The sequence below is a fragment of the Haliotis rufescens genome, unplaced genomic scaffold, assembly GCF_023055435.1.
Source record: "Haliotis rufescens isolate VD_foot unplaced genomic scaffold, xgHalRufe1.0.p SCAF_51, whole genome shotgun sequence".
NCBI lineage: Eukaryota > Metazoa > Mollusca > Gastropoda > Lepetellida > Haliotidae > Haliotis > Haliotis rufescens.
The window spans coordinates 516120-532024 of record NW_025964235.1 but is presented as its reverse complement, the minus strand read 5'-3'; the positions used below and the strand labels follow the sequence as shown (position 1 = coordinate 532024).

General features: G+C 40.0%; 2 protein-coding genes across 3 annotated transcripts in view; both read right to left on the bottom strand.

Moving 5' to 3' along the window:
- Nucleotides 1-191: 191 nt before the first annotated feature.
- On the bottom strand, nt 192-10132 carry LOC124140689 (purine nucleoside phosphorylase-like). 2 transcript variants are annotated; one of them, XM_046508379.2, is made up of 7 exons: nt 9981-10128; nt 8971-8982; nt 6516-6685; nt 5681-5784; nt 5014-5189; nt 4318-4508; nt 192-2431 (listed from the first exon to the last, which is right to left on the bottom strand). In XM_046508379.2, the coding sequence occupies exons 1-7, from the start codon at nt 10025-10027 to the stop codon at nt 2229-2231; spliced, it is 903 nt and encodes a 300-aa protein (XP_046364335.1). In that variant the 5' UTR covers nt 10028-10128; the 3' UTR covers nt 192-2228. The 2 variants fall into 2 exon arrangements, with proteins under 2 accessions (XP_046364335.1, XP_046364336.1); XM_046508380.2 differs by lacking the exon at nt 8971-8982 and having other exon boundaries at nt 9981-10132.
- Nucleotides 10133-14033: 3901 nt separating this feature from the next.
- Nucleotides 14034-15905, bottom strand: part of LOC124140700 (symplekin-like) — a 46007-nt gene continuing 44135 nt past the window's right edge. Inside the window, exon 33 of the mRNA XM_046508394.2 lies at nt 14034-15497. Within this exon, the coding sequence (XP_046364350.1) occupies nt 15390-15497 (108 nt within the window). The 3' untranslated portion in view covers nt 14034-15389. The remainder of the gene's footprint in view (nt 15498-15905) is intronic.

Below are 15905 nucleotides of genomic sequence, written 5' to 3'. Positions count from 1 at the left end.
GTGTTCATCGCTGTGATTCCTCTACAGAATAGGTCCATTATGCCAGGTTTGTCTCCCGAAGAAGTTGTTCCCTGCATCTCAAGAGTCTCCCTGGCCCAGACATAATATTTAATCGATTGCCAGAAATTCATCTGACCGCAGTGTAATTAAAAATTCATCCTCTCTGCTTGTCAAGTGAAAAGAAACAATAATCTTGTCAACATGTTTATTTAGAGAACAAGAATGTAACAAGAGAAATACAAAGTCAGTGGTAAAAAACGTCAAGATGATTATAATAAAAAACTGTAAATAGAAATGTAATGAAGTCATGTGAGCTCGTCTTCCTCGACACCAGGCCGCCATGGCAGCCCTGTATTTACAATGAAATCAAAGCAACTAACATAATCATCCTATGCCAGGCTAGGTTTAATAAACAAAATATTATGCGAAACCTCTACAGTGTACATTTAAGTAGAGGGGAAAAGTCATTCCCATCTGAAAAGAATTATATTTAGATATAAAACTACACACACTGTAATAGTCTTGACTTTACATTCTTAATATGTATTTATAACTTGAATCACATATATATATATATGCCAAACATGAAAAAGTATATTTATGCCAAACATATAACATGAAGAAGTATATGTATGCCAACCATATAACATGAACAAGTATATTTATGCCAAACATGAACAAGTATATTCATGCCAAAACATATAACATGAACAAGTATATTTATGCCAAACATATAACATGAACGAGTATATGTATGCCAAACATGATCAAGTATATTTATGCCAAACATATAACATGAACAAGTATATTTATGCCAAACGTAACATGAAAAAGTATATTTATGCCAAACATATAACATGAACAAGTATATGTATGCCAACCATATAACATGAACAAGTATATGTATGCCAACCATATAACATGAACAAGTATATGTATGCCAACCATATAACATGAACAAGTATATCTATGCTAACCATATAACATGAACAAGTATATGTATGCCAAACATATAACATGAACAAGTATATGTATGCCAACCATATAACATGAACATGTATATGTATGCCAAACATGAACAAGTATATGTATGCCAACCATATAACATGAACGAGTATATGTATGCCAACCATATAACATGAACAAGTATATGTATGCCAACCATATAACATGAACAAGTATATGTATGCCAACCATATAACATGAACAAGTATATGTATGCCAACCATATAACATGAACAAGTATATGTATGCCAACCATATAACATGAACAAGTATATGTATGCCAACCATATAACATGAACAAGTATATGTATGCTAACCATATAACATGAACAAGTATATGTATGCCAACCATCTCTCTATCATGACACAAACACTTTGTGTGGCGAATTCATATTATACTGTTCAACTCTTGATAGGGATATCCCTATTGTTCTTTTACACTCTTTATTTATGGCTAAGTCTAAATTGAGCTGCGAACTAGTTGGTATGACCAATGGTGTCTACCCCTGCTCATCTTACGAGGCACATCAAGCCCACTTTCCAGTGCTAAATATGATTGGACTATTGCACATATCGTTGCACAACCTCAACATCTGGGTTCTGAAAACATGTTAGCTGCCACAGCTTGTCAAATTTGCACTGAAGTTCTTTCAATAATTAAGTGATTTTTCCGAGTATATTCTGAGTCTTTACAAGTTTTAAATCAAGTCACCCAAGTACTGAGCTTGTTACGGTAACACATTATTTAAGTACTGGCAGTGGTTTGTTTATGACTGACCATCTACATTATACCTGAGTATTTTCTGGTCGGAAACCCCTAACAAAATATGTTCAAAATTCAAAATTGAAGAAATGCTGACATCCTTGAAGTGATTCTTTTGTGCAACAAAACCCACTTCAAAATACTTGAGAAGCTGGAGCTGAGGTGGGGTTTTCGAGTGTCAAGTTGACTGTTTTTTCACTCAACATTTTGTATCTGTGACAATACTGTTCGAGTGTGATGTGATCTGTTACCTCATGATTGGACAATAAATGTCTTGAAAAATTGATTTTGCCAGATGGAAAACTAGCTGATCTGTTAAACCTCTCACCCCAAAACTCAAAGAATTATGATAGTTCCCCCATCAAAAAGATCAGAGAAAGCATGTGTAACAGCTCCTGAATTTGTTCTCCAAATCACCTGAAACTTAACCAACTGTTCGAGAATGAATTAACACAGATGATCACAACTCCATTCTCTCCACCATCGTGGTCACCAGCTTCTGCAGGTCCTTGGCCCGTAGCTCCCCCATGGCCAGCACCTCCTCGTGTGTCGTGGCGCGGGTCTCCTCATACTCCAGAGAACACATGTCAGTGATCAGCGAGATGCCAAATGTGCGTATCCCACCATGCTTTGCAACCACAGCCTCGGGCACAGTACTCATTCCTGTTGGTTATAGAAAATGATATCATTTATTTTATCAGCATTTATTATCCAAAGGATATACCGCTACAAGAATTGCATCACAATGCTTTGCAGACTATTGTGACATCATCTGTCACCATGGCATCACAATCAAATGACATCACTTATCTCTCTGCCACTGAAGCCAGTTAGCTGTATTTTTTACACTCAAGGGACTGGTCCTTACCATGATTACTGTTTACAAACTGAAAAAGTTGGAAGAATTATTATTTATGATAAATATAATTTTACCCTTGTATCTTTTTATATAAAAAAACACTTGTCAACGGATGTTGATATATCTGATATCAAAAGACACTGAGGTCAGATTCTCTATATGAACTATAATGCAGGACAACTTTTTCAGTAACTGATACATCATCGATACATGGAGGTGAGGTGAGATGGAATGGAGTTTAACATACACTTGTATAGTGACATGCATGCTATACCCACAACGTGCATGCACACGTGGCTGCTTATATTAGTCAGGACTAATGCCGATTTTACAAGGCCAGCCAACTGTGTTACCATGCCATAGTTTAACGCCAGGCAGGGTAACAACAAGTACCATCACTTAATGTCTTTTGGTATGACACGGTTGGGGATCAAATCCTCGACCTTCCAGTCTATGGGTGGACGTTCTACCACTAGACCACGTAGGTTGTCTGCTACATGGTCAGGGATCGAACCCTTGACCTTCCACACTCCGGGCGGACGTTCTACCACTAGACCACGTAGTTTGTCTGCTACATGGTCAGGGATCGAACCCTTGACCTTCCACTCTCCGGGTGGACGTTCTACCACTAGACCACATAGGTTGTCTGCTACATGGTCAGGGATCGAACCCTTGACCTTCCACACTCCGGGCGGACGTTCTACCACTAGACCACGTAGTTTGTCTGCTACATGGTCAGGGATCGAACCCTTGACCTTCCACTCTCCAGGCGGACGTTCTACCACTAGACCACATAGGTTGTCTGCTACATGGCCGGGGATTGAACCCTTGACCTTCCACACTCCGGGCGGACGTTCTACCACTAGAACACGGAGATTGTCTGCTACATGGAGGATGAAGTCTAATCACATCAATGACATGAAGAAATGTATTTCTTTTTAAAAAATTCTGGCATGAACAAATCAAATCCCATTCTGTAGCTACACATCATATCAATGTTTCCATACTAGACTTCATGGTTTCATGGTATTAAATTAATTACATTTCATTTTAAGAGATGACATGAACAAACCTCTACTAAACATTGTCCTAAAGGTTCCTAAAATTAATCAGTGTATGTACAGATGACAGAGAGACAGCCTGTTGTTTGGTTGTAGTTAATGCCGCACTCAGCAATATTCCAGCTATATGATGGCGGTCTGTAAATAATCTTGACCAGACAATCCAGTGATTGACATCATGAGCACCGATCCATCGAGCATCATTGGCACTGTCTTACTTAGATAAACTAGTGATGCTGTATTTCATACATGTGTTGCTAGGTACATCGTGTACTCAGAAATATGCAAGGAATATGTCTGGAAATACGTCAGAAATACCAGTGATTGATATAAAGAGAAACCCCAACTGTTGGTAAAAAGACACAATCAGAAAGTCACTGAGTCTGACCACCCAATCCGTTTTGTCACCTCTTGCATAAAGCACGTACAGCAAGTCTAACACTGAATCCCCACAGGGACAAAATGATACTCACACAATGACCAGACAAGACTGACCAGACATTTTAAGTGATGCCATATCGATGATAACAAAAGCTATTCAGACTAGCACATGCTTCTATGGTTTTACAAGACAGCCACTGGCCAATCAAACAGCTAGATTTTACAATGAGCCACGTTAGAACACTAACCCACAGCATCAGCTCCGTACAGCCTCAGCAGCCTCGACTCGGCAACAGTCTCAAAGGTGGGTCCACCGATCATGATGTAGACCCCCTCACGCATGTAATCGCCATATCCCAGTTCCTTCCCAATCTCAGCAGCCATGGACCTCAGTTTGCTGTCATAGATGTCCACAGTAGCCGGGAAACGCGGACCAAACCTAGACATCATATACAGGAGTTTACTTAGACTAACATTTAGTCTCTGAAATCTTATATTACACAATATCCTTCTTGACTCTAAAAATAAAATAAAAATTCCCTATGCTGATTTCAGATGTGGAATAGAGCTAGCTTGAGCTGGCTAGACTTGCTTTTGTATGCATTTCTAGATTATGTTTTTTTCATAAAATAAATATATTCCACGGTCATGGTGCAGGACTAGAGTTTACTGAGAAAACTTACATATGAACAGTATATGCAATATTTTATGCACCAAATCAGGATGTCAATAGTGAGAAAAGTGCAAGATTCGCAAAGACAATTATGTTGAGGTGTCAGCCATGTTATTTCAAGGGAGGTCACTCCAGGTAAAATGTAAGAGACAAACTATTGCCAGTGACAAATTGCGTTGTTTGGTGTTTTAACCGTCTTAACTTCCTTCATTTCTGGGCTAAGCGTGACCTTTCCGTGTTACATTTACGAACACATCAAGGCCTCACCCACCGGTCGTCATTCTTGCCGATGAGCACGCACTCCCCGGTGAGTCCTGGCAGGTCGATGTGATCCTTTATGATCATCATGTCGCCTGCCTTGTAGTCCGGGTTGATGCCCCCGGCCGCGTTGGTGACAAACAACGTCTTCACACCCATCTGCTTCATCACCCGCACCGGCATTGCCACCTACAGTCATATGTACACTTGAAGTATAACATTATGCCAGTGATTGTTGTAGCATTATTATCATAAGGTGAATTTAGACTTCTTCTAAGACTTGGTCCACCAATCTTTGTTTCACAGATGGTAAAATTCAATGGTATTCATAATGGAATAGAGACTTAGTACACTGTAGTCAAGGATAAGGATTGGACTGACCAGATAAAACAAACCATGATCCTACTAATTTGATTCCATGTCCTACATTCACTCATCAATCAGGGGCAGTGGGGTAGCCTAGTGGTTAAAGCGTTTGCTTGGCACACCTAAGGCCCGGGTTCAATTACCCACGTGGAGCCCATTTCTGGAGTCCCTGCCATGAGATTGCTGGAATAAAACGGTGAAAAACATACTCACTCACTCACTCAATAATAACTGGATTACCTGTGCCAGATGCCAGCAGGCTACCATGTAATGACTCAAAGCCCAACTCACTCACTCACAGCGATTCACCCTACCTTCCACATGGGGTACCCCTCGTAGTAATGGAATCGTCCTCGCATCAGCACCACCGGCTTGCCACTCAGCGTTCCGAACACCAAGTAGCCCATGTGACCTGGCACTGAAACAAGGTCACGCCCCTGCCTTAAAGCCGATGCATCAAATAACAATAACACCTGTCCATTAATATTAAACCCAGTTATTTTTTTAACATATGGACAATTCAAAATTCCTGGTCCATTCCCAGTGGAAATAAAGGCCATACTCCTGTTAAATAAGAACCAAACAAATCAATTCAGAACTTGACATGGTATTTTTAAGAAAAGGTGTCATTATCATGCCTTGAACCTTAACTTCTTTTGAGTAGTATATGATCCCATACAAAATTTCAATGTGTACTTTTACTAACAAAACACCCTGCAAAACCTGTTATTTTGGAAACAGAGACAGCCCCTAGTCCAGTGTTTGAAATATTATTAGAACCCAACAATACAGTCAGGCAGGTGACCCATGAATGTTGCCTGCCCATCTTCAAAGTTACCTGCCAACATTCAGATATAATAAATATTGAAAAATAAGAGACAAATCATGGCTTAATTCAGTTGAAATAATACTAACAACTACTTGAGAGTGTACGAGGAGTTATAATAAAACTGAATATGTAAGTAGTCTTAAAAGTATCTGCCAGACAGTCGGGCAGGTAGAGCAAAATTTCATGCAACCTGACAGAAAAGTAACCAGCCACGGGCAGGCGGGCAGGCGGGCAAGCAGTTATTTCAGACACTGCTCCAGTCTAGTTACAGATGAGCCTAGTCAGTTGCAGACAGTTGAAAGGGGGGACTGTGTACATACCTGTGCTGACTGGGAAGTCCTTGATCTCTGAGTAGGGGATAGTGTCGCTGTCCTCCACCATGTCCGCCAACCCACCCAGGCCAGAACCACAGATGATACCCAGCACGGGCCGGTGCCTGGTGCGAGTCAGTATGGCCTGGGAGATACGCTGGATATCTTCATAGGTGTAGCTTTAACAGATGGGAGATAATGGACTTAACTACACTCTTCTCTTGTATTGGGTTTACTATCATTTTAATGATATTCTGAATGTTGTTGAAATAAAATCATTTTAATGTGGGCAGACCATTTATTAAAAACTTGCTTTAGCACATTGTCTTAATAAATTATATTATACTCAAGGTTTTTCTTTCAAAAGGCTTCCAACAGTAACCAAGATATAAAAAAAGTGTAGCCTAATTTACCTTTACAACAACATTGATTTATATTTTTTTGTTTACTGATAAATGTTTCCTTTTGGTCTACTAGCCTAGGGTTGAGAATAAGGATTGGGTCCTTAATCTGAATGCATGCGTAGGTCTGACGTATCTGTTGAAAAAGGTACCATAACGTTACCATGACGAGATGTTATTATCACCAGAGGTTTTAGCAGAAGGGAAGTAAACTTTTAACTTTCTTCAACTTAATTATTTTCTTTAATTCACCCAACCAACAACAGCTTTTGATATCAATTTCATAATAAACATTTCTAAAAATAGGTGGCAGTCTATGTTGCAATCCCACTAGGGTTTATCTCAGATACAATACATTGGTAAGGCTCTGTAGGACACCAGGGTTAAATAACATACTGAATTAGACCCTCATACCTGCCTGCCTAACAACCAAACTACTCCCACACATCTTTTTATAGGTCACAAGTACCCACAGATGAAAATCATTATGTGTGTTGCCCGTATCTTAACTTGGTTAAAGGGGCGGTCGGGTAGCCTAGTGGTTAAAGCGTTCGCTCGTCAGGCCGAGCCGGTATTAATTCCCGACATGGGTACAATGTGTGAAGCCCATTGCTGGCTTCCCTCGCCGTGATATTGCTGGAATATTGCTAAAGGCTGCTGAAAACTATACTCACTTACTCACTAACTTGGTTAAATATACATTTATGCTTCATGTGAACCCCATATGTTGATGGTTAAGTAAACAGGTGCTTTAAATAGCTTGTTCAAACAAACATAAAACATTAAAAACTAAAATGCCTTCAACCTGACATTTTTGTCAAATTTAGATGATAATCTAATCATTAAGTTATTGTAGCTCAACAGGTTGTAGTTTGAGGGCTTACAATATCAGATCAGGAGTCTTTATAAATATTTGACCCAGTCCATAAATATTTGTAGGAATCAAATAACTATCCAGTTGGTTGTTTGGACGGATAGAAGCAACAGGTCTGCAGGTATGACACTAGTTTAAAGGAACTGGTGATGTTTGCTTGGAATTTGTGGAAGATAATGTTTGCACTTGTATGACAGGCCAATGGCAAATTCTGTTTCTGCTACCATGTCTGTTGATTAAAGAAGGACACTAAGCGACTATGGTAAAGAAATGCCTACAAAGCACTTTTTTAATGAATAGTTTGGTAACAGTGTAATACTGTCATTAGTTACCATGGTTACAATTTAAGACATAAAGTGGATAGAGTAGAACATAACAACAAAAAAGGATTTCATCATTTTTTGCCGAATGTGTGTTGTCGTACCCCGACTGCGTGGTTAGTTGCTCACAATATCAATCACTGGACTGTCTGGTCCAGACTTGAATATTTACAGGCCACTGTTATATAGCTGGAATATTGCTGAGTGTGGCGTTAAACAACAAACCATGAACAATGACAAGAGGTAGGAAATCTTGAACAATCAGCTGGCACAGGCATAATATAACACTCCCCTTGGAAGAAAGAAAAAATAGACTGCTGTAAACATAAATGCATCAGATTCCTTGGAATCTTGGAATTTCTTGGAATTTTGGAATTTTTAACATTTAATATTCAATAATAACAGAAATAACTCACAGCACAAAGTTGGGTTTTTAGATCCCCAACATTGTGCTAAAATATATTTGTGCTTTAAAGATCGTCACCAGATTATTTGTTTTCACATGTGATTCAAAATATTTGCATATAGCAAAGATATACTCATAAAGTATTTAAGTGATTGATTATATAAAAAAATTATATCAAAATTAGCTTCTTCGTTGCTGGATTGCTGATAACTGACTCAGTATGACTAAATAGAATACCACATTCAGAAGGGTCTTAAAATAGAGTATCCTGAAAACTGATTATTATTTTCATTATTTCATAGTGTAGAGAGAGAAAAAAATTATTTTTCAAATTCTTACCTCTAAAATAAAACACACAAAAGAACATTATAAATTTGAATGCAACAATAAAATTGTACTTCTACACTCTGAAATCAGTCACGCAACATAATGCAAAGCAGATTGATAAAATTATGATTTTTACCTGCTCACCAACCTGCAAAATCAGTAGAAAACAATTCAATATGTTTACAATTGATATTCATCAAAATTCTTTAAACTCACATTACTAAAACTTTGGCAATTCTTATCAACATGTGTTTCCATTAATTTCCATTATTATGTTAATCAAAATGGATTTTTCCCAAAATTGTTTCCTACCTATTCAATCTAACATGTATCTAAAATGACATTTAGAAGTATCTGTTTTGAAACATCCCACTGAAACAACTAAAATTTGTTATCATCGTTGATCCTGACCCCGAGCCAACATGTGTAAACTATTTTACAGCAATAAACATATTTTTATTGATCCATGTATCCTCTGCCTTGAAGGAGTTGTTTCAGTGTGATGTTTCAGCTATGAATTCCAGTGGCAACTGATTTAAGTTAATAATATTGATTTTTTCCCCATAACTGTAGATATTTTGATCGTTATCAATATGTGTGAACATTGATGGGACTGAGTTAGACTGAAAACACTATGGGTCGAGCTGCTCGACTGCTGTGGGATACTATAGAACACCGTAGAACAATGTCTTTCCTGTTGCAACTTTGTAAACTTAACAGATGATATCACCCAGGCTATATCAACAACTGGAAGTGCTTCATATCTTCACTCCGTTACGAACTTGTTTACACTAGTTCCTCTAACAAGAAGCAAGAACGTGAAGTATTGACAATGGTTTCTGAAAAGAAAATTGAGGATAGTTCTTTTCCGTTCCTTTTCTTCCAGCACGCTAGAACGCACAAACGTGGTAGAAACACTCGCAGACATCAGAGACAATATAATATCTATAATATGGTCTCTGCTGACATACAGTTTCTACGATTATTGAAGGAATCTGAACACTAACTGCGCTCATGGGCGCTATGGCATGTGGACACCCAGAAATTAATGCAAATAGTCTCATCGGTGGGATTGTGTGTGGTTTGAATCTTATCTGTAGCTGGTGTTAAATGATATATCGTGGTATGATATGAATATTATCTCACCCCCGTGACCCCTCGGGGTCAGTCCCTCCAACCGCTGGCACGGACATGATACAGGCGGAATGATACGCTCGACAAAGCCGCCTCACAAGTCTAACAATAAAACCGTCTGCTATAAAATATGGACTGAAGCGACCAATGTGAAGGCCGCAATCAAGGGCAGCCTAGGTCAAGGTGACCATGGTGAAAAGGTTAATGCTTGACTTCCATGTCCAAATATCGAAGCAGGGTCATATTATTTGCAATTTTCCTCGTAAATGTACAACATTGTGGTATTAATTAACATAAGAACATAGTGTGGGCGTTTTTCGCGTCAAAACGAGAACGCGGTGAGAAATCGGAACGTGGGCATACGCACGTAAAGAAACAAGACTCGTTGGAGGCAGTACTACAAACATATTTTACATGTTTTGCCATTACGTGCATGATCCCGCGAACACATTCCTTTGAAGTCATCTCATTCTGTTTTGTTCTTTTTAAAGAGATACATATATATTTGATTGAATAAAGTTTCATGAATATTTTGTTCGTATAGTCCTCGCCACTTGAAATAGTTTGTGAGTGGGTATGGTTTTACGCCGCCATTAGCAATATTCCAGCAATATCATGGCGGGGGACTCCAGAAATGGGCTTCACACATTGTACCCATGTCGGGATTCGAACCAGGGTCTTCGGCGTGACGAGCGAACGCTTTAACCACTAGGCTACCTGACCGCCACACTTGAAATAGAAATACGAAATATAGCGATAATTAATTAATGAAGATAGCTGTATCTCAACTATTAAGGGTAAACAAGACCTTCCAGCGATAAGGAATGCTACTTATATTAATGACAAACATGGAAAGTTCGCTTTTCAAGAAGTATCCATTTTGTTGGCGATAACCATCATGATTGAGTTTTAATTGGTCACGTGGTTACAATTCGGGGAAGGATCGACAGCCAGGTCACTGCAATCGGCTATGGTCATCAGTGCGTGCTTTTATGTCACTTCAGGAAGGTCAAGGCCGCCCATTAGTTCAACAGTTGTCACTCACTCGTCAATAATCATTGAAGCCTACGTAAAATATATTCAGGCATCTTCTCGCAAGCAATGGATCCAGGGAAAAAAATAATATCTCTCTCTCTCTTATTGTAGCGAAATGTCCCATATGGAATTCAATTATGGAATTCAAGGTGTGTTTAAACATATAATTGATATATTGCATAAACAGACTACACGTACAACGCATTTCACGTCAAACACAAAGATAAACATACAAAATTGGCAATGCATGCATATTTCCCATTCAATTACCCTTAGACCGGTGAAGATCCGGGACTTCAGCAACCTATGCTTGCCGTAAAAGGCGACTATGCTTGTCGTAAGAGGCGACTAACGGGATCGGGTGGTCAGACTCGCTGACTTGGTTGATGCATGTCAGCGTATCCCATTTACGTAGATCGGTGCTCACGACATCAGTCACTGGATTGTCTGGTCCAGACTCGATTATTTACAGAGAGCCGTCATGTTGCTGGAATATTGCTGAGTGTGATGTCAAACAATAAATAAACATTCATGTATAATATCGTCAAAATCACGGTTCGCTGTCATGACGTGCAAAAAGATGTATGGAATAGGCCCATTGCAGGTCACGTGTCCTCCAGGGGGCGTGTCTGGGTGCATCTATATGTGTTTCAGTATTCAACATTCAGGCCGTGTGTGCGTGTGTGTGTGCGGGTGTGTCTGCGTCTAATCATCTGTACGTGCATGTTATATATTCCGTGTTTGTGTTTGGGAAAGCATGAATGTTTTACTTCCTGGATTAAGGCTGACGCTGTGCCTTGCGTTCAGGCCCAGTTGCTGACCAAATAAATGTGTATCATAAATATGTTAGTGTTTGTCTGCGTTTACAAAAGCTTGAGACGATCATGCAACATGTTTTAGACTATATTTCAACACATGTCAATGAATTATGCATAAGAGGAAACATGATTGACATATTTGTTGTTGACGTTTGCATGGATAATGTATGTTTGAGTTCGTCATCCAAGCATGGCCGTACATAGCAAGTCGCCGGGCGGTCCTTTAGGCTCCTTGAATGTTGTCAAACCGACACGTCAGTGAAGTCATTATATACATTAACCACATAATCTGGCGTTTTTTTCTTTGAAGAAAATGGATACCTCTAAATCAAACACGCGCGAAGAGCCAGATTATAATTGTTCTTCAGCAACTCATGCTTGTAAGCGGCGAATAACGGGAGGGTGGTCAGGCTGGCTGATTTGGTAGATGTCTACAGTTGGCGTTCTCGTGTTTGTTGCCGTGAGCTGGTGTCCGGCAACGCAAAGTGTCTTCCTTGAGTTAATCCCGGAGCTCTAGCTGCTTCGGAACAACATCCTGCCTTTGTCAAGATTAATGTGATAATGAATCCATGAGTCATCAAAGGTGTCAGGGCTACTTATGATGTTTATGCCGAACCTAGCAGGTGGAATCATAGTGATTCGTTTATTCTTTCTAGAGGAGAAGGGTCAAGGGTTGGCTCCTTACCCCACCTTCCTGCTGTGATATGCTTGAATACTGCTAAAACTACAGTAAAGGCAATGTAAAACCCGACCCCCCTCACTCACTTCTTCCTTAGATCAGCTGAACTGAGGCTTCAAAGCTTCTTGCTGTGCTTTGCTGTACAGTGTTTGTAACAAGCCCTCCTGGCCCCGGAACTAAGTCATACACTGTACACAGGCATTGATAAAGACACAGAAGATTGTGAGGTTTGCCTCATGTTTTACATTATCCTTGACTGGAACCAAATACTACTACAGGAGACCCAGCTATGAAGATCATGTAAAACAAGTTTGATCCATAGCCTACTTCAAAATTGAAGTTATGTTGACGACAAGCTTATTCCCTGTGACTTTGTTCCTTATTGCCTGTCAATAATTGAGTCTGGACCAGACAAACCCGAGATTGATATAATGAGCGGACATACTTGCACTGACTGACCTCCTCATCCATCTTGTCCAACAAGCACTGGTTGCTGGGGCCTTGAATCCTCATGGAGTTTTACCTTGACCTTTAACATCAGCTAATAAAGTACCAAAACATTTCTAGTAGCTTTGTGCCATGTATCATGAATTAAAAGAAATAATGTTCCTTGTTTCGAAATATGAGTGAGTGAGTATGGTTTTATGCCGCTTTTAGCAATATTCCAGTAATATTACGGCTGGGGACACCAGAAATGGGCTTCACACAATGTACCCATGTCGGGAATCGAACCCCGGGCATGAGGAGCCAATGCTTTAACCACTAGGCTACCCGAATATAGTCACTTGACCATGTCCTTGACCGCAAAACAAAGTTACCTACCTAAATTTTATCAGACATTTGGTCAAATCTGTGTCAAAATTTCTCAACTTATCCTGATAACAAATTGACACATATTTCATCAGTGACCTTCACCTTCCATGTCAGACCATAACATGACAACTGATGGGTATGCAGATGTTTTGTTTGTTTGTTGTTTAACTCTGCACTCAGCAATATTCCAGGTATATGACAGCGGTCAGTAAACAAACAAGATGGACCAGACAATCCAGTGATTGACATCATGAGCATCAATTCACGCAATTGGGTTACGATGACATGCATCAACCAAGCCAGCGAGCCTGACCACCTGATCCTGTTAGTTGCCTCTTATGACAAGCATAATCGCCTTTTATAGCAAGCATGGGTTGCTGAAGACCTATTCTAATGGGATACTCAAGGGTATGCAGATGTGCAAGAGTGAGCGTGCGAGTATGGTTTTATGCCACTTTTGGCAATATTCCAGGAATATCATAGCGGGGGACACCAGAAATGGGGTTAACACAATTTACCCCTTTGGGGAATCGAACCCGGGTCTTCGGCGTGACGAGCAACCGCTTAAACCACTAGCCTACCTGACTGCCCAAGATGTATAAGCACATGAAGTGAGAACATGGTGTGATGGTGGTGCCATTTGATAAAGAAAAAAAAAAAAAGAAGGTTTCCAAAGATATTGTACCAGTTGGCAGCTATATGCACATCACAACACACAAGTTCCACATTTCTGTATTTTATTTCACTGTATGTTACTCCATACATAACAGTACTCTGTACATCACCATGGAAACATAAGATAAACATAAATCGACAGTTGTTGACATGACAATAGCAGCAAATGTGCAAATATTACAAGCAGTCATTACAGAGCTAGTCAGATAACACATACAAGATGGTGCCAACCCCCTACTGCTACACCGGATGCCAACCCCCTAATGGTACACCGGATGCCAACCCCCTAATGGTACACCGAATGCCAAGCCCCTAATGCTACACCGGATGCCAAGCCCTGTTAAGTGGTATTCCGGATGCCGCGGTGCTGTACACCGGATGCCATGAAATGTTTATCTGGTATGTGGATGCCAATATTTCAATGTTGAAATTTAGTTTTCATTTTTTTTCCAAAGGGTGACACACCAATCAATTACTTAGCCCTAAGCTTATGAGCACGAAACCAATCAATTACTTAGCCCTAAGCTTATGAGCACTAAACCAATCAATTACTTAGCCCTAAGCTTATGAGCACGAAACCAATCAATTACTTAGCCCTAAGCTTATGAGCACGAAACCAATCAATTACTTAGCCCTAAGCTTATGAGCACGCATGGTCAGGCATTCTATCCCCATCTTATTTACTTGTACAGCTGTGTCCCTTATGTCTTAAGACTTCTTAAACTAGATGCCAAGGTAAATGCCAGCTGACTAGAGATGTGGGGTTGGCACCTTCACACAAGAAATCACGCAAGTGTGTGCGCGAGTGTGTGCACGATTGTGTGCGTGAGATGATTTGTAACAAGATGATAACATGATGGGACACTTGAATCTACGAACAAAACAACATGAAACAGAAGGTGCTGGATCGATCACAATGATTTTACGATGAACAACTAAACGGGAAAGATGAACTACACAATATTTTTCTTTGATTTTAGTCTTAGATCCCAGAAATATTGTACCTTTTCTTCTTGACTGGTTCATAGATGAAGTGGTCTCAGGAATGTACAGTTGATAGCACTGCTGATTCATATTCTCAACAATGAGCAGCTCTTGCTCAACAACCCTCTATATAATCAGAAAAACATAAACCATTTGCACCACATCATCAACATCCATTCTCTGTACAGTAACTTGCCATTGATTTCTCTACACACACCGGAACCATGCACCAATGTTCCATCAACAGAGCTTCGCTGTTAAATCAACAAAGTCCCACTTTTCCAACAGTAAAGCCTCTCTGTTACATCAGTAAAGCCTCTCTGTTCCCTCAACAGAACCGCACTGTCCATCAGTAAATCTGTCTGTTCCATCCAGTATATATACACTATTCTGTGGTAATCACTGACACTCGGGGTATCATGATTTCTTGGTGCGAGAGCTTCTCCTTGTGACCGGTGAGGTTTTGGGTGCAGCCTTCCCGCCACGACCTCTACGACTTCGACCCGCTTTCTTCTCTGCTGGAGCCTGTGGACAAAACATTGAAGAAAGTCAACGAAACAAAAACAATAATATACAGAAAAGAATATTGCCATGTTCCTCCCCATTCCTTCAAACCTCTTTTAGTCAATCCCGTACAAAGCCAGTATGTATAGAACAAATGTCAAACAATGAAGACATAATGGGACTCATATAGAATGACAACGTCTTGGTTCAATCACATTCATACTAGTTGGCCACACCAGTTACCCACCTAAGCTACCGCACCCTGACCATCTTCCTGAGGCAAGGGAGTTAACTTAGGGTAAAAAGTCCAGTTTCTACCCTTGCCGAGCTAGGCTGGAATTATGGAGTCATATTTTGGCTGGACTGAGTCTATGCATAGCCCAATCAAAATCGCGTATCAAAAACGACTTGGGGTTTGTAAACAACATG